Below are 20,108 nucleotides of genomic sequence, written 5' to 3'. Positions count from 1 at the left end.
AAAAACGAATAAAATGAGGCATGGCATACACCACGTGCTGTATTAATAAATTACAGAATGTTTAGCAAACACTGAGAAATCAAATAAATAAAATTTAAATTAAAGAAAGCTTCCATAGCGTAACGTGAAGTAAACAGCAAAGATAACAAGCTTTTTAAAAACAAAAACAAAGAAAAGTACAACTAAACTTGCTGTCGGTGACAGGACTTTGACAGGAAATGTTTTTTTTTTGTTTGTTTGTTTTTTTTTTGTTTTTTTGTTTTTCACAAGAATACCAACATGTCCACCTTCTCTGGTTTAAGAAGAAGTTTACTTTATTTTAGTGTGAAAACCAAATCCTCCATCTGCCATCATTTTCTCAATATATTTATGCCCTCTAAGTCTGGGCATAAACCACAGTGATGCATGACTTAGCAAACACCACTTATAAACTTGATTAGGTCTTTTCAAGTCAGTCAATGTCTATGGAATTCTTTCATGTGTTAAATAAGATTTAATGCACCGAGAAGCACAGATTTGTGATGGAGATCTCCAAATCTAGAAATCTGAGCACTTTTACAGGCAGTAAAATGGGGAAATACACTAACTACTGTGAGAAATCAAGGGCCTTTAGAAACTAAAAAATGCCTTATTGGTTGTTATCATGGATTTAATGTGTGCAGAGGCTGTAAATGTCAAGCCAGACACACGGATTGTCCAGATTTCTCACAGTTAAGCTCTGAATTGGGTTGTTAAAGCCTTGTTGGCCAGCCCACATGGGATGTTTCATAAGGTTAAATGATAGCCCCTATTCTTCTTGGCCTTTCCAAACAGCAGGCCTTCACATTCTTTACTGCTGAGCTAGTTTCACCTTCGACCTCCGACACTTTAGAGACGTTTAGCAGATGTAGATTAAGCCGAATGCTCCAGTCAATTACCGGACGGATCAAAAGCAATGCCTTCAGTTTAACTCGGATCATGACACAGACAATAAACAAGAGAAAAGGTTTAGAGAAGGTGCATTACTTGTTACTACAGTCGAGTTTGTTCCAGGTCCTCTGGTGTTGTTCTTTATGACCGACAGAGTCACTTCATATTCCTGTCCCGGCCCGAGTCCCGGCTGCTCAAAGTTGGTCTGGGAAGGTGTCACATTGTTCACTATCTTCCCGTTTTCTTCCTTCTGTTATTGAGAAGATAGAGAAACATGCATTTAGCTTCATTTAGTATTGATTGTTTTTGCAAAACCTGTGATGCATTTAAGAGAATGTATACATCAGTAGTTTGCAACCAGAGGACCTGCAATAATAATAATAAAAAATTAAATAAAAAATAATATTGAAAAACTTTTATTGTCCAAAAAAGGCTTCTATTCTTATATGCAAACATAATTTTCTTAATATGTATTTCTGATTCCTCACTTAATTTCAGAAACTTAAAATGATTTAAAATAAGATAAAACAAGCATTAAAATAAGCCAAAAACAACTAATCTAGATATTTCTAGATATTTAGATATCTAGATTTAGAAATCTAGATATTTTATGTTTTTTTTGAATTCTATATATATTCTTGTTTTAATTGGTTGTCTTAATTTAAAAAATGTGATTTTTAGACTTAAAAGGCATAGAAATGAATAAAACTGTATAACTCCATGGGGGCTTTTATAATGAATATACATTTTTGTAATTATGCCAAGTTCTAAAATATTTATAGATAAATATATCTAAAATATAATCAAACTGTTATTTAAAAAATATAATAATAAATACAATAAATAAACAAAATATAATAAATATATTATTATAATTTTGTAAATACCTTGGAGTCAACTTACAAAACATTTTAGAGACATTTTAATAATAAATAAATAAATAAATAAATATTTGGTGTATTTCTGACCCAAAATATTATAGTTTGAAAAGTTAAACAAACAAACAAATAAACAATTTAATTCAAATTGTCTTTAAAAAATAAATGAAAAATCTTAACGGTTCAAAAATAGGCTCCTATTTTTAAAATAATAAAATCTTAAAACTCCATGGACACACTTATAATGAATACACATTTAATTTTTCTGTAGTTATGCTAAGTTCTAAAATATTTTATTGAGAAGGAATTAAGTAAAAAAAAAATTTTTAAATAATCCTTGGAGTCAAAAAAGGTTGAGTGCCACTGATCTAGATGACCTCAAAGCTAACAGACTAAAAGTCACAAAACTCCAATAATAACTTTTCAGAGTCTATGTTTAAACCCCCATTACTGATATTGATGATAAGACAGAGAAAACGTGTCATGCATCTAAATTTTATTAGTTTCCTAAATGCTGGTGGCATGAAACAACAGCACTGAAAGCGAGCAATAAGTTCAAACATCTGGGATTTCTGGAGCGCCATTAAAGTGAGTCTTAATGGAGACTTTATGATTCGAGGATAGTTTTTTTAATGGCTCCTTAAATGAGTGTATGAGCTCATGACCGCCTGCAGTTCTGAGAAAATGCCCCTTCACATCATTATAAAAAAACGGTGATTAAATTATCCATTACTCTGTTTTAAATATGAGAGAGAGGCTCTGAAACAAGCTGCATGACCGTATAACCCTGGCACCTAGGACAGCCTTTAGGAATAAACCGCCGTGTGAACATCTTACCGCAGTAAATCTATTGAACTAAAGGTTGTGCAGCTGCTGCAGAGATAAATTTTTACTATGAGTTTTACTGCCAGTAATTAAACTGATGAAAGCGTTTCAAGTATTTAGCATCTAGGGTATTTCAACACTTTTCTTGCACTTTGCTTTATAGCACTTCATGAATATGGCTCTGAATTGCTTCCACATCCTGGGAAGATGGTTTTATGGAGTTAATGAAACTGACCTACATTCTAATGCCTAGTAAGACACTATAAATATAATTTATTGTATTTTCTGTATCAAATGCTCGCAGTGTTTTGGCAGTCTGAAAGCAAAATTACGAAATACATATCAAATACTGATGAGGTCATAATGATTAAATTAAATAATAAAAAAAATAAAAAAAAAAAAATAATAAAAAAAAAAACTGTAATAAAACTACAACACCCTAACACACCCTAAAAATAATAATAAAAAATTAACCTTCCAATTAGGCTTTTTTCCTATATGCAAACATAATTTTCTAAACATAAATGTTTATTTCTTCAATAATTTTTAGTTTGCCATTTTCTTGATAGGTTCATATTTACACGTACAAATAGACAAGAAAATAACAATCATTAAGAATTTGATTATTGTATTTCTTATATTGTATATTATTAATATAAAAGTATATTTTGTCGAGGGGCTAAATAAATACATAAATAAATAAATAAAATTCTGATAAAGTAATAATTATAAAAAATAATTAATTAAATAAAAACAACTAAAAAAAAAGAAAGAAAGAAAAAGAAAATGCTAGGTTCATATTTTCCCTTGAAACAAATGAAAAACATGAAAAGAAATCTGTCTTACGCAGTTTCGTATCGGAGAAGACAAAAACTCATTAAGAATGTATTATTGTATCATAGGCTAGATTATTGGCTGGTCAAATCTGATTTTGTTCTAAATGTTCTAAATTACAATCATATTTTGTTTTAAATCCATTGTTTATTTTTTTATTTGTTTTTTTGCGACGTGACGTGTATGGAATGTCATAGACAATGTGCAGCAGCATCTACAGATACAGATGCATCTGAATTATCTCATTTTGTGCCTTTTTGTGAAACTAACTGTGTTACGAAAGATGAGCTCCCAGCCGTCGAACGGAAAGTTCAGCTGGTCCCACAAAACCTCCACTGACGTATCACTGATGGATTTAAACTTCAGGCCCTCGGGCTGCGGAAGATCTGCAGGGAAAGAGCACAGCATAGCATGATATTCACTGAAGTTTATTAGCAATAGTCGTGTCTGAATATGAGAGTATGTAGTGGCATGGTGGACTAGTTTTTAATGCTGTTTGGACAGATTTGTATATGCAATGTAAGATAGCACATGCATATGCAATCACTGTTACAGATTTTTCTTAAAATAAAACATTTAATAGGTTAATAAACAAGGCCTTAGGATGGAGTGGTGTAGCTTAGTAGTTCATGCAAGATAGTTCTAGACATTCCTTATAGTACGTGAACTTTTAAATTGCTTTGAATAAAAGATTTCGCTACATGACAATAAAAGACAAGGGAGTATTAGGAAACCTGTTTGGTGACACTAATGACACTGAAAATACAAACTAAAGGCAGTAGAATAAATACTATCATGATGCAAAAATATTGTATAATTTAAAATTAAAAATGTATAATTATGCAGTAATGACAATATAAAAATAGGACTAGTTTAATATTACAGTGATGATAACTAATTATTTAAATTGATTAAGTAATAACTTTGACTAATAAATAACTAATAAAATAACTAATAACTAAAAACAAACAAACAAAAAAATCCTAAAACATAATAATAATGGTGAAAAATCTTAGTGGTCCAAAAAACTGGCTAATTTCCCAATTACTTCAATAATTATTTTGATGATAGAGTAAACCATGACCAGAGTGTTAAAACATTTTATAATTTGTAATTTAGAACTATACCGTAAACAATACAGTAATTATACAGTAATGAAAATATTAGAATGAGACTATTTTGATATTATAGTAATAAGAACTATAGGAAAAGCTTACTTGTCATAATAATAAAATTAATTAATTAAAATATAGTTAAAATTAAAAATAACCTTAAAGAAATAATAATAATAATAATAATAATAATAATAATAATAATAATAATAATAATAATAATAATAATAACATAAAATCTTAATTATCCAAAAAATGGCTAATCTCATATTTTATTTATTTTTTATTTTATTTTTATTTACTTTTTTCATTTCTTTTCATTTTTAAAAAATTTATTTTATAGTGAATTATGACTGGGTCATTTTCTTGACAGGTTTCAGAAGATTTATCCTTAAACAAATGAAAAACAGAAAAGACAGTGAAAAGCATGAAACACATTTATCCTTCTATTCATTCATTCATTCATTCATTTACTGACTAAAAAAAAAAAAAAAAAAAAACTCCTTAAGAATATGATTTTTCGCCATGCAGATATTAGTATTACTGGGAAGATGATGGTACCCTAATTACCACATCTCCAGTGACAGAAACTGAAGTCCAATTAAATGCAACTGATTGCATGTGTGTGTATTTGTGTTGATTGATTTTGTGTGTATTTGTCTGACAGGAACGCTCTTCTTGTTGTTGAGGACGGCATAAACATTGATGAGATACTCGATTCCTGGCTCCAGCTCAGAGACGGTGGCAGACGTACGATCTCCAGGCACACGGAAGTCTAGCTGCAGGCCGCCTGGTGACGTCGGGACATACGTAACCAAATACTCCGTCACCAGCATCTCGTTCTTCCATGTGAGGTTCACCTTCTCTGTGGTCACATCCGTGATGGTCAGGTCTTCTGGTGGTGAGACTGGGAAAGATATCAAGGGTCATTTACGTCACAGATGTTGAGTGAGCGAACAGTTTTTGGTGCCAAGTAGTAGGAAAATTGTCTGTGTCTCCACTGTGGTGCCTGGGAAACATCCAATCAAACTGCTGAGAGGTTAGAATCAGGCTACACTGACTAAATTAACTTTAGTTTCTTATTAATGGCAGGTTTTGGACCTTTTGACATGAGTTTAATTGTTGTCTGCGTTGACCTTCACCACTAATGGTCCTCTATATAAAGCTAATGGATTTCACAGGCACACATATGGTGTGAGTTTACTGTCAAAGTACAAAAATTGAGCATGTTCAGCACTTTTCTGTGCGAAAAGATAAAATAGTGTGTATGTAGTAGATTTTTAATGTTTTTAAAAGAAGTCTTTCATGCTTACAAAGGCTGCATTTATTTCAACAAAAAAAAAAAAAAAAAAAAAAAAAAAAACAGTAAAAACTTAAATATTATTACGGTTTAAAATGAATGTTTTGTATTTGAATATATTTTAAAATGTAATTTATTCCTGTGATGCAAAGCTGAATTTTCAGCATCATTACTCCAGTCTTCCAGTGACACAATCCTTCAGAAATCATTCTAATATGTTGATTTGTATTAATTTCTTTCATTTACTGACCAAGATTTTGAACAGTAGTGTACTGTATATCATCAGTAAGTCATTTGTGATTCTTATGGGCTGCGTTTATGGTGCTTTACTGAGTCTTTTGATGCCTGACAACCCTGAATTGTATGAAAAAGTGTGTAAACATTCTGTGTAATATTTCATATAGTAATCCACTGGAAGAAAGGTTTGGAATAACATCAGGCCAACAGAAGTTTATTTCTGGCTGAACTATCCCTCTAATTTACAACCATAAAAGCAAAGAAATGCCAATCATCTGGCTAACAAAAAAAGTGTTTGGATCACCAGTACTAAATAAGAACTAATGCTTTGCAGGGTTATTATTGTTAACTAAAACCATAAAAAATAATGTAACTTTAAATAAAATAAACTTTAACTGAAATAAAATAAAAGATAAAAAATTAACTTATTTAATTTTTTTTTACTTTGTAAACTCATTAGTTGCAAAAACAAGATTTTTTAATTTCATGTAGTTTAACTTCAAGTACTAAAATAACCAGTGTTGAGGAAAGTTACTTTAAAAAGTGATGTATTACAATATTAAGTTACTCCATAAAAAAATAACCAATTGTGTTACTTAGCTACTTTTTATGGGAAGTAATGCATTATTACATTACTTTTGTGTTACTTTTTGTTACCTGAGCTTGCTTGTGAATTTTTTTTAAACAAAAATCTCAAAAGTTATATTTTTTGGCAGCTGTAAATGTGCTTTACAATAATTTCCAATTTCTCTCAACTTCGGGACAGGAAAGCTGTCAGCGAATACATGGGAAAACAAAGTAACTTGCATTACTTATTTGAAAAAGTAACTCAGATGTAATTTGTCACATTACTAGTTACTTGTAATCTGATTATTTATCTCATTAACTTGTAACGCATTACCCCCAACATTTATGTTATTTTAGTATCACTTACAAGAGATACTTTTAATATTTTTAATATATGTATACATATTTTCCATATTCATTTGAATTTTAGATAAAGGTTTAGTAATTTAGTTTTTTTTAAATATAGGTTTTATGAATTATTATTTGAGTTTTAGTTATTATAGTACACAAAGTTAAACTAAATTACAATGAGAAATGCTGTATTGACAATGTTTAAGTTTTTTATATCTTATTTTATTCCAGTTAACGTTTATTTCACAAGTTTCACAACTTTTTTAATTTTAGTTTTAGTTAACTATAAAAACCCAGAAAATAACAAATAAAACTGAAATGAATAAAAATGATAAAAAAGGCAACATAATATATTTTTTAATAAATTCTAAAAAGAAACAAAATTAATAAAACCTTAGCTAAAATGAAAATGAAAAATAAGAAAATATAAACATATTCAAAATAAATAATACTATATATAGTATAGTATATAAATGACTACAATTACCTTCTGAGCAATCCTCGCCAATGTGGCCTTCATCACACACGCAGCGGCCGTCCACACATTGCCCCGCACCATTGCAGTCATTCGGACAGCTTCTTTCTCCACAGGCGTCTCCAACGAATCCTTTGTCGCACACACATTTCCCATTGACGCAGCGTCCACGGTTATTGCAGTTTTCAGGACAGGTGGGAACGGAGCAATCCAGGCCCTCGAAACCCTCCTGGCAAACACACTGTCCCTCCACGCAGCGTCCGCGGCCGAGACAGTCGTTGGGACACTTCCTCTGACCGCAGTCCTCTCCGGTAAAGCCTTCATCGCAAACACACTGTCCCGCGACGCAGCGTCCACGGTTCAGGCAGTTGCTCGGGCAGCTCAATTCAATGCAGTCTTCACCGGTGAAGTCCGTAAAGCAAACGCACTTCCCATCCACGCACTGGCCTCGGCCGTAGCAGTCCGATGGGCAGGTTTTGATGCTGCAGTCCTCGCCACCAAATCCCTCTTCGCAAACGCACTGGCCGTTAATGCAGCGCCCACGGTTGTTGCAATTATTGGGGCAGCTAAACTCCGAACAATCATGACCTTGGTATCCGACGTCGCATTCGCAGTGCCCATCGATGCAGCGCCCTCTACTGTTGCAGTTATTCGGACAGGAGAGCTTCCCGCAGTCTTCTCCGAAATAACCCGTTTCACAAATGCAAACGCCGTTGAAACAGCGCCCTCTTTGGTTGCAGTCGTTCGGACAGGTCAAGCTGGAACAATCCTCGCCGGAGTAGCCAGCAATGCATACGCAATGACCGTCATTGCAAAAACCTCGTTCTGAGCAGTCGTTCGGACAAGCAATCGCACCGCAGTCTTCTCCGGTGAAACCTTTATCGCAATAACAAGTCCCGTTGTCGCATCGCCCGCGGTCGTAGCAGTCATGCGGACAGATGAGCTCGGAGCAATCAAATCCGGTCCAGGGTTCGTCGCAGACACACTCGCTATCAATGCAGCGGCCGCGTCCCAAACAGTTGTTGAGGCAATCCGTCTCTGTACAATCGTCTCCGGAGAAGCCTTCATTGCAAACGCACACTCCGTTAACGCAACGGCCGTTCTCACCGCAGTCAACCGGACAGGTCTCCATGCTGCAGTCTTCACCCATGAAGCCATCGAAACACTTGCACTTTCCGTTAACGCAGCGGCCCTGGTCGCTGCAGTCTCTGGGGCAGTCGGGTACGGTGCAGTTGGGGCCCTTCCATCCGGGCTCGCAGATGCAGCCGCAGGTGTCCGAGCTGTAGTTTCCATGACCGCTGCAGTAGGGCTTCGTTCCTATAGCACCTACACAATCAGGAGATACATGTAAGAAATTAAACATGCTATTTGCTAAAAAAAGTGGGATTTACAATTATGGAAACATCTCAATTACCAAGCCAGTCAAATGGCATTTGCTAAGGAAAGGGTCATGACCTCCCAGCTGTACAAAGTGTTACAATCATGTGTTAATGAAGACATTAGGATTAGACAAAGTGCCTTTTCTGATTTCAGCCGTGCCGTGAAAAGGTTTTTGCCCCTCTTCCTGTTGCATATTTGTCACATTTAAAAGAATCAGATCATCAAATATATTATAATATTATGCAAATATAATGCAAGTAAATACAAAATGCAGCTTTTAAATGATGATTTCATTTATTAAAAAAAAAAAAAGCTGTCCAAACCTGCCTGGCACTACGTGAAAATGTAATTGCCCCCTCAATCTAAATACTGGTTGTGCCACTCTTGGCAGCAACAACCGCAATCAAGAATTTGCGATAACTGGCAATGAGTCTTTCACATCGCCATTGAGGAATTTTGGCCCACCCTTCTTTGCAGAATTATGCAGTTTTAATTCAGCCACATTGGAGGGTTTTCAAGCATGAATGGACTATTTAAGGTCATGCCACAGCATCTCAATTGGATTTAAGTCTGGACTTTGATTTGACCACTCCAAAACCTTCATTTTGTTTTTCTTGAGCCATTCAGAGGTTGACTTGTTGGTGTGTTTGGGATCATTGTCCTGCTGCATAACCCAATTGCGCTTGAGCTTGAGGTCACAAACTGAGGCCAGACATTCTCCTTCAGGATTTTCTGATCGAGTGCAGAATTCATGGTTCCATCAATTATGGCAAGTCATCCAGATCCTGAATCTGCAAAGCAGCCCCAGACCATCACACTATCACCACCATGTTTGACTATGATGTTCGTTTTATTAAATGCTGTGTTGGTTTTACGCCAGATGTAACGGGAGACACACCTTCCAAAAACTTTTGTTGCATAAATCCACAGAATATATGCCCAAAAGTCTTGGGGATAGTCAAGATATTTTTTGGCAAATGTGAGATGTGTTTTGTGTTCTTTTTGGTCAGCAGTGGCTTTTGCCTTGGAACTCTCCCATGGATGCTGGTTTTGCCCAGTCTCTTTCTTATTGTTGAATCAATAACACTGACCTTTAATTGAGGTAAGTGAGGCCTGCAGTTCTTTAGATGTTGTTCTGGGGTCTTTTATGACCTGCTGGATGAGCTGTTGGTGCACTCTTGGAGTAATTTTGGTGGGCCGGCTACTCCTGGGAAGGTTCACCACTGTTCCAAGTTTTCTCCATTTGTGGATAATGGCTCTGACCTTGATTCACTGGAGTCCCAAAGCCTTAGAAATGGCTTTATAACCCTTTTCCAGACTGATACATGTGAGCTATTTTGTTTCTCATCTGTTCTTGAATTTCTTTAGTTCGTGGCATGATGTGTTGCTCTTTAAGCATGATTAAAGCAATTTAAGTGATTTCTTGATTCAGCAGGTCTGGAAGTAATCAGGCCTGGCTGTGGTTAGTGAAATTTTACTCAGCTTTCTAAAATAATGTGGTATATACATAATAAATACAGGTCCTTCTGGAAGTAATCAGGCCTGGCTGTGGTTAGTGAAATTTTACTCAGCTTTCTAAAATAATGTTATACATGAAATATTTCAATTGTTTTAAATACATTTTGGCATACCTTCTCTATCTCAAAAAATTAGCATATCCGCGATAAAAGAAAAGTGTTTTTAATACAAAAAAAGTCAACCTTCAAATAATTATGTTCAGTTATGCACTCAATACTTGGTCGGGAATACTTTTTGCAGAAATGACTGCTTCAAGCGGCGTGGCATGGAGGGCATTGTGAAAGCCTGTGGCACTGCTGATATGGAGGCCCCAGGATGCTTCGATAGCGGCCTTAAGCTCATCCAGAGTGTTGGTGCACAATATCCCACAGAATGGGGTTCAGGTCTGGAAGTTATTTCTCCATGTAAACTCATTTACAGTGGTTTTTGCATTGAAAGCCACGGTCGTGCTGAAAAACGCAAAATTCTTTCTCATAAAAAAGTTTTCAGCGATGGAAGCATGAGGAAACAAAAGGCTGCTTCTCTGTAGCCCAGGTCAGGCGGCTGCTTCTGCCGCTGTTATGGTTCAAAAGCACACGCCTGTGCACGGTGGCTCTGTAACTCCAGACTCAGTCCACTGCTTCCGCAGGTCCCCCAAGGTCTGGAATCGGTCCTTCTCCACCAATCTTCCTCAGGGGTGTGCACTCTCTCTCGTTGTGCAGCGTTGGTTATGCCACACTTTTCCTTCCCACAGACTTCCCACTGAGGTGCCTTGATACAGCACTCTGGGGGAACAGCCTATTCGTTCAGAAAACTTGAGGGTGTCAATGATTACCTTCTGGACAGCAGTCAGGTCGGACTTACCCATTTTTGAGGTTTTAAAAACAGGCTTTGCAGGTGTTTAGAGTTAATTCGTTGATCTCAGATGATTAGTTATATAGCTCTTTTAGAGAAATATGCTAATTTTTTGAGATAGGAATTTTGGGTTTTCATGAGCTGTATGCCAAAATCATCAGTATTAAAACAATAAAAGAACAATTTCAGTTGGTGTGCAATGAATCTAAAATATATGAAAGTTTAATTTTTATCATTACATTATGGAAAATAATGAACTTTTATCACAATATGCTAATTTTTTGAGAAGGACCTGTATACACAGTATATTATGCAAACAAAAACTTTAATTTGGATGAGATTAATCGCGATAAATATTTTTCTTTATGATTAAAATTCTTTCGCTTAGGTTAAATTAAAAACAAACAAGCAAGCAAGCAAACAAACAAACAATCAAGAGACCAGTTTTATATCAGTAGTAGCCTATTAAATGTTTAGGAACAGCGAACATTTTAGTCTGAGCAGATCATTATCAGACCTTTTCCCAAAAAGAAGGTTAATATCAAAAGGTTAATGATTGAAGATTGTAATTTATGCACCATTAGCTTTACCAAATTTAGACTATTTAAAGTGTTTTTTTTTGGGGGGGGGGGGGGGGGGGGGGGGGGGGTTACAGGTTTATTTGACAGATTTTTTGAAACACTTCACCACATTTCACATTGATCAGCCCCTCCTTAAACTTCTGCCATTGATTGGGCTTTATTGCGATCACAATGCACAAAACGATCAATGTTTTAATGGTATTTACACTTTGTGAAGAAATTAGTCCTGTCAAACAATTAATCATGATTAATCGCCTCTGAAATAAAAGTTTTTGTTCGCATAATATATGATTGTGTACTGTGTATATTTATTATGTATACATAAATACACACACATGCATGTATATATTAAAGTAAAATATGTTATGTTTATATATTAAATATATCTATATATAAATTATATGAATATAAATATATACATGTAAATAGTATTTTCAAAATATATACTGTATGTGTTTGTATTTATATTTACATAATAATATACACAGTACACACATATATTATGTAAACAAAAACTTTTATTTTGGATGCGATTAATCGCGATTAATCGTTTGACAGCACTAGAAGTATTTAACATAAGCATTTCTTTGTCTCTGCATATTAAACTTAAATTATTTTATAATTGAAAGACCTTTAAAATTCGACTGCCTGCAACACTGTGAAACATTCCACCCTCAATAAAGATGTGTGGAGAGCAAACTGGTACCTGTGGCCTGAGCGCTGCAGCAGGTGGTTTCTGTGGCGCATTGCTCTCTGAGTGTCGACAACTCGCCCTCCAACATCTCCAGACGATTCAGGAGCTCCTTCAGGTCCGGCAGTCCCTCCGTACAGCCACACGCCTGCTTGGGGATGTTGATGCGGTGGGTGAAGACGATCTGATTACTGCTGTCCAGTGTGTGGTCTGTTACTTCTGAGCCAGATGGTGCATCCTTCTGTTCAAGATCTGAACTGGCGGGAGAGTCCAGATCCACCGAGCATAAAGAGCTACCAGGAACTTTGATGTTGTAGACGTGGTTGAAAACGACCGGTTGGGAAGAGGTCGGAAGGGTTACGTTGTGTATGCCTGGAATCGTCAGAGCTTCCCGTCGGTGTCGGATCATCTTCTTTACCAGGCCAGCATGATTTAGAGTCATCAGGGTTGCCAAAACCAAACAACTGAATGTCAGGCCTCCTGAACCCATGTTTCTGCACTAATGGATGCTTGTCTTGGCAAGAAGGCCTGCCTGGTGAGTCTGGACAAAGTGCTGCTGTCTCTGAAAAAGCAAACACACAAAACATATAATAAAATGAAAGAAAGGAAGAAAAATGTCACTGAAATTGCAAGAATAAATTAAAAAACTCAAAAACATTTTGGGAAACCCATTCAAAGCACCATAGTTTCAGAAACGTGTGTTAATTATTCGTATTTTGAATAAGTTTTTTTTTCTAATTTTATTTTAATTTCAGTAAAAAAAAAAAAAAAGTTTAATTATACTATTTAATGTTTTAGTTTTAGTAATTTTTGTATATCAAGTTAAACTAAATAAAGAAATACCTATAAGTTAAATTTTTTAATTAAAGCTTACTTTAATTCAAGTATGTATTTTTATGGGTTTAGTTAACTATAACCTTGATTTGAATGAATTACATTAAACGTGTAAACAGAAAGTTTCACAGAAATTAATATGAGCACAGAAATAATTACATACACACTCTAAATACGGTAAAACATTAAATGACAAGAATGTTTTTCTTCATGCAGTGTTTAATTGCAGCCATTTAATCTTTAAAGTGATAGCTGACATAAAAATTACAAAAAATGAAAAAAATTACAAAACTCTGTTATTGTCAACTACAGTTTATACTGAGAGCAGCTGTCAAGCTAAAATATAAATGTGTAAATACTGTATATATATATATACACACACACACACCCTGTATATATAATTAGTAAGTAGCCTAACTAACTAAATAACTAACTAAATAAATAAATGCCTTTTTTAAAGGCTTGAAAGCCATTGGATGCTTTTTTTTTTTTTTTAGCAAACTGATTAAGCATTATGTGAGGGGCAGAGTGACTTACCCGTTAAAATAATATTGATAGCTAATATGAAATGTATTAAAGTCTGCACCAGTTATTGAACTAAATTTATTGCCACTACATCTTCCAGGACTATGAGGACCATCGGTCATCACTATCAATATCCTTAATGTTGAATCATATTTCAAGTAATTTTTTTATTTCTCCAAGACACTCTGCCAGATTCCTAAAAATATAGTCCATTTTTGTCTTTGAGCATATTAATAAAATCTGCCTTTCCCGTCTGCACATTTGATCTGGGATGACTTCATATCTGGACATGGAGCTGTGTAATTTGTGGACGGTGGATGTGGGCCAGAGTCTCGGTCTCCTTCGCAGCGTGGGAACGCTCATCTGAAGCTGGTTCTGGATGTCCGCACTGCCTCCATATGTCTCAGATGTCTGAGCGCGCGCGATGCTGGAGAAGAAAACTCGACTGCAGGACCTCAGAGCGATTCAAAAGAGATATCACCACCTACACGACCGCGGCCACAGGGACTTCTTGTCTCTGCCGCGTGCGTGAGCGGCACTTCCAAACGTGGAGGAAACAGATTGCAAAACCATTTACTTTTTAAAGCCAAACTTAAAACTTATTTGTTTAAATTGGCATTTGATACGCAGTAGTGGTGTTTTATGTTTTATAATTCTGTTTTCCTTTCCTTTACTTTTATTCGAATATTGTGTTTTGAATGATGTGTTATTTGTATCTGATGTGAAGCACTTTGGACACCCTGTGGCTGCTGTAAAGGGCTATAGAAATAAAGTTTGATAAAGTTTGATTTGATTGATTTTCCCAGCCGTTCAATGATAAACTGGGGCGTGAAAAACATGCACCGCTTTGTCTAGAAGAGAAATACCAGCTAAAAACTACAGGTCGTCTTTGTGATCAGCTTATGATTTTTTTTTTTTTTTTTTTTTTTTTGCATTTGCATTTGCATATGCATAATTTGATCAGCCTATAATGAGATGCTTGGAGTCAAAGGACTTTCATGATGTTAATAAGAGGAACCAGACAAGACCTGGGGTCTCATTTATAAAACTCTCCGCAGATTTCATCCTAAAAGTGTAAGTATGCACAAAAGCTAGATTTTGCGTACAAAAAAGTTTTCAGATTTATAAAAACACGCCTGAACCTGCGCAAAAAAACGCTTTATAAATCTCAGTCAGGGAAAGATTGTGCGTACGTGCATCTCCACCTCGACTCCTCCCCGAAATCACCATATATGCAGCTTACAATACCTATTTTTACTATGCATAACCTCATCTGCATATAATTTCCATGCATATTACCATCCACGTGACACCATATTTAACACAGTTAAAGGTACAAGACATTAAGGAAATATGAGATATCGACTATAAATGGCATTTGTGCCATACACAATTTTTATTGCAAAAAATCATCCAGTATCCTTGTTATGTTTTAGCGTAAATGTATAAACATAAAAATCCATAAAAACAAAACTGTTTAAAATAGTTCTCAGATAAATATTTTAGAATAGAGTTGGTCTCATTCTTTTTCACTGGCCGAATAGTATTTCAATTGTTTTAAACAATTCAAATCAAATTTAATTTATTTAGGTGAACATCTATTAGCTATTTTAGCCTATATTTATTGCAGTGTAAATAGAATTGTCTGACTAAGTAGCCTATTTTAAAAAGAAAACATGCAAATGACCATTTTCATCAAATTGTATCCTTCAAATACAGTGGTATTTTCATAATGTTGTGGAGATGCCTTCACACGGCATCATCACCTCCGTGCAGCTGCGGTTGTACAGTAAGATATTATCACTGGACCTATTCAAACAAGCCTGTCCTCCAACAAAAAACGACCATATTGGTCATATGTGCAAGCACCTTATTACGACCTACTGTATATTTATGTTTTAAAGTTAAGCATTAAAAATAATGGCAGTGTCTTGTTGCATCTGTTGTAATGAAATGACGTATAACTGTCATTACCAATCAAAATGCACTTTTATTTAAATGCAATGTGTGGACTTTTTACACCGATCTCACGGTAATTTGTACATATTTTACTAGGTGGCTAATTCTTTCGAATGACCACCCCTAACCCCACCCCTAAACCTACCCCTCATAGAAATCATGCAAAATCACGATTTATAGTGCATATACATTTTATGAGCACGTGCATTCTCTGAGATCAAACCATAGACTGTAAAAAAAATATGGACGTAGTGTCGCCGTGACGTCACCCATAGACTCTCAATAGCGGTTTTGAAGCGCAAGTGCTCAGAGCGGGCCGTCGCCATCTGTGGCAGCGCGTCACCGCGCGACTCTCCCGGAAAATCGAAAATGGGCAAAAAGGCGGGAGCTGTTGCTTGCCGCCCACCTAGCGCGCGCATTGTCAGCAGCGGCAATCCACCGTCACTCAATGCCACGCCCTATTTATGCAGACTTTAAGGCTTAATATAATTTAAACGGGATGAGTTATAAAAAAAATTCACATCACAGTTGTCATGAAGGGCAAAATTAGCATATAGACCAAAATCATTTTTTGAACCAGGCTGTAACATGTTTTTTTCTGCGTATAAAGTTGGGCATTTTAACAGGGAGTCTATGGGATGACTCCCTTTTGCAGCCAGCCTCAAGCGGCCAGTCGATGAATTGCAGTTTTAGTCACTTCCTTATTGGCTTCACGAGGAGAGGAGCGCGAGGTTGCCTCTCGGATCAAACCCATGATTGATTAACTTCATCTCATTACATATCATCGCATAACGCAATGCTCTACCAACTGAGCTACACGAAAACATTAATATGAAAACGTCCTGTTGCCGATAGGGGCGCATTTGTAGTATACGCTCTCATGTGTCCTATTTTATTTATTTTGATTTTGACAAACGAGATACGGTGCGTGTTTTTTGGTTGGAGGGCATTTTTGAATTCATATTATTTTAGTTTAACTATTGCGTAATGACTTTATGTATTTTCAGTGCTTATCTCCATTAATGAGAGTGGAATATTTAATGTAAAAGTGTATATCAGATTTTAAAATCATTGCTTACTTCATTACTTTTCTCACGCCAGGAAAAAGAGTGTGTACGCATGGTCTAGAATGTCTGTAAGGTGCGTAAATATTTACGCCAAGTTTATTGTTTTTAAATCCCGATATGTACAAAATTGCGTACGCCATTTCTATACCTATTTTTGTGCGTATTGCAAGGTGTAGAATAGAATAGAATAGAATAGAACTGTAAGCAACATGTTTTGGAATAGCACACATACCATCTGTCAGATATCAGTGAAATATTGCAGGTGTCATGAGAATCACACGATTAATATGTAACACAACTATGTATCAGTGAAATATTGCAGGTGTACTCAACACAACACACACACACACACACACAAACACACACCACACACACACTCACACACAATCAAGGGAGCAGTTGTTATTTTTTTCTGTGAGTATGTTTATATGGTATGTTTCAAAGAATCAATTTAAAACACTCTTTTATTTGTTAAAGTATTTAAAAATACATATCAAACTGTTTAATTTAATTTATAATAAATACAATTATTTAAACACATGACCATTCAAAAGACATGACAAACAAACCTTCAAATATTATTATATTCTTTGAGTACATATATTATTTAGATAAAGATATATATAATATTAATTATATATCGTATCCTATATATATAAAATGCATTGCAACGTACATTATGAATACCTTTATGATGCATTATATATAAAAACTTTAACTTTTACCAAGTTTTTGTTTTTGATAGAAGTCAATATTTTGTTAAAAAGTTTTTTTGTTTTTTTTAGATTTAAATATTATGTTAAAAACAATATTTTGAATTATTACAATTAGTGAATATATTTATTTTTTTTTTTTATTATCATTACTCCAGTCTTCAGTGTCACATGATCTTCAGAAATCATTCTAATATAATGATTTGCTGCTCAAGAAACATTTCTGATTATTATCAATGTTGAAAATATTTGTGCTGCTTCATATTTTTTGTGAAAACTGTGATATTTTTTTCAGGATTCTTAGATCAATAATGAATAGTTCAAAAGAACAGTATTTATTCTATTTAAAATAAATACTAAAATAAAAAAAGTCTTACAGAGGCACACACTTTTTAATGGTAATACTATATCAAAAAGACTTCTGCTATAGATAGAATATCCCATAACCAATAATATATTACTATATGATCTTAACAGCTACAGTATATCACCAAGCCTAGTTGTGAAACGTTCTCATCATTTTTGTCTTAATCAATCATAGCGCGCTTTTATAAAAAAACATACGTCATTATTGCAGTGCATAATGTGAATAAACGTTTGTGCCCATAGATGTCAGGTAAAGTAGATAGAAGTCAAGTGTTAAAGACTGAATGCAGACTGAATGAGAATCTGAGGTGCAGGATATTGGCATTTCCTGAATCTGTAATGGTCAGTGATTCATTTTAATGGTCAAATCCCTATTTTATAGGTGTCCACATAAACGCTTCTCATAAAAGACAGACTATTTGAAAACTACTGGTTGGAATCTGCAATAGGTAGTAATTAGATTGTCCTTTCTAATCATTAAGTCAGTCAGAATGACTCTGGACTAATAACCTTAATGATCTAACAGTCTAGAAATTCATCCAGATGAAAAACATTTCCCTTTGAGATTATAACAACATGAATTTTTTTTTTTTTACATTTTTTTATTAAAGGCAGGCAGTAACGTTGCGAATATTTTCTTTGTGTAATTTATTAAGGTGATACCAAGCTGTATTTTCAGCTTCATTACTCCAGACTTCAGTGTCAAATGATCCTTCAGAAATCATTATAATACTGATTTGCTGCTCTTATTTCTTATTATACAGACAGACACATAGACATGTGCAAGCATTTTACATTTTGCACTGTAAATTGAAAACAGAAGTTTTAGTGGATAGCATGAGAATATTCAACCTATCCATTTATTAATACTTTTCATGTGATATTTTTTAGCTTTTTTAGTTTTTTTTTCTCGAACACTTTGCCAGATTCATAAAAACGCTTGAATAAAAAGCATGCAATCTGATATTTGAGATGCAAAGTCATCACATTCTCAGTTCAATGACAGCATTTAAAATGCATTAAAAATGTATTCATGACCAGACAGAAAAGTGCAACCAGACATTAAAATGCAATAAAGAAGCATTTAGAGTTTGACGCAAATATGATGATAAAAATGTGAGATTAAGAAAGAAACAAGCTGCTGACGTTAGTAAATAGTTTTTAGGGTGTTCTAATAAATATAAATATAAATATAAATATAAATATAAATATAAATATAAATATAAATATAAATATAAATATAAATATAAATTAGTGCTGTCAAACAATTAATCATGATTAACTGCATCCAAAATAAAAGTTTTGTTTACATAATATGTGTGTATACTGTTTATTTATTATGAATATACAGTGTAAATACAAACCGATACATGTATATATTCATGAAAAATGTTATGTTTATATTTTAAATATATTTATATAATATAAAATATAAAAATATAAATGTATGCATGTAAATACATGAAAATATTTTTTAAAATATTTAAATTATTTTAAAAAAAGCAGCCTGGTGATAAGTGCTTTGAATAAGGTTACAACGCTGACAAGGAAACCGTCCAGTTTATTGATCTTCTAACCTGTGACCTTTGGGTTCCCGGTCAAGACTTTTAGCCACACCATCTCATCCTCACACTTTGAAGTGTCCATGCAGCACTTACACGTTTCTTCCATTCCTTCAAACCCTAACAAGGGTCGACCCTGTGACCCTACAGCCTTTAAAGTTCAGTTGAAAATGATGCTCGAGACTAATGCAAAAAGGATCTTCACCTTAACAGCTAAGTTTATGAGATTGTATTCTCAGCATGCGCACAATAAAGTTGAAATACACACCAGTGTTTGGGTCGCTATGGTATGTTCAGGAACAAAGGTATGAATTCAGTGTAGATCTATTACAGTTCGTCCCACGTTCTATAAACCTGAGATTGAATTTCAGAGGCTTTCCTCCTACATCTGGAGAAAGCTTCTGGAAAATACCTTGTGTGGCTTATTCTAATCTGGCTTCAGTTCACTGCACATTTGCTTTGCTACTTGTGACTAGGACTGGTGGTGTGGTGTATATACCACATAACAGAAATCTGTTAAGCTGCAGATGATCTACAATACCATGAATGAAGTTAAATTCAATGTCATAATTATGACTTACATAACTATC

At 34.5% G+C, this 20,108-nt stretch overlaps 1 protein-coding gene across 4 annotated transcripts in view; it reads right to left on the bottom strand.

Annotated features, from left to right (window-relative positions):
* tnca (tenascin Ca) overlaps positions 1-20,108 on the bottom strand; it is a 60,358-nt gene that overhangs the window by 31,383 nt on the left and 8,867 nt on the right. For 3 of the 4 annotated variants that reach the window (XM_042723207.1, XM_042723208.1, XM_042723209.1), the window contains exons 1-2: positions 3,717-3,869; positions 1,006-1,159 (exon numbers count right to left, since the gene is read on the bottom strand). In XM_042723207.1, the coding sequence (XP_042579141.1) occupies positions 1,006-1,159; positions 3,717-3,854 (292 nt within the window). In that variant the 5' untranslated portion in view covers positions 3,855-3,869. Of the gene's footprint in view, positions 1-1,005; positions 1,160-3,716; positions 3,870-5,177; positions 5,466-7,500; positions 8,815-12,507; positions 13,055-20,108 lie in introns of those variants that run through there. The other variant, XM_042723210.1, reaches the window with a different exon arrangement.

This window comes from Cyprinus carpio, chromosome B5, assembly GCF_018340385.1.
Source record: "Cyprinus carpio isolate SPL01 chromosome B5, ASM1834038v1, whole genome shotgun sequence".
Classification (NCBI taxonomy): Eukaryota; Metazoa; Chordata; class Actinopteri; order Cypriniformes; family Cyprinidae; genus Cyprinus; species Cyprinus carpio.
The sequence above is the reverse complement of the archived record's forward strand: the minus strand, read 5'-3'. Positions and strand labels throughout refer to the sequence as shown.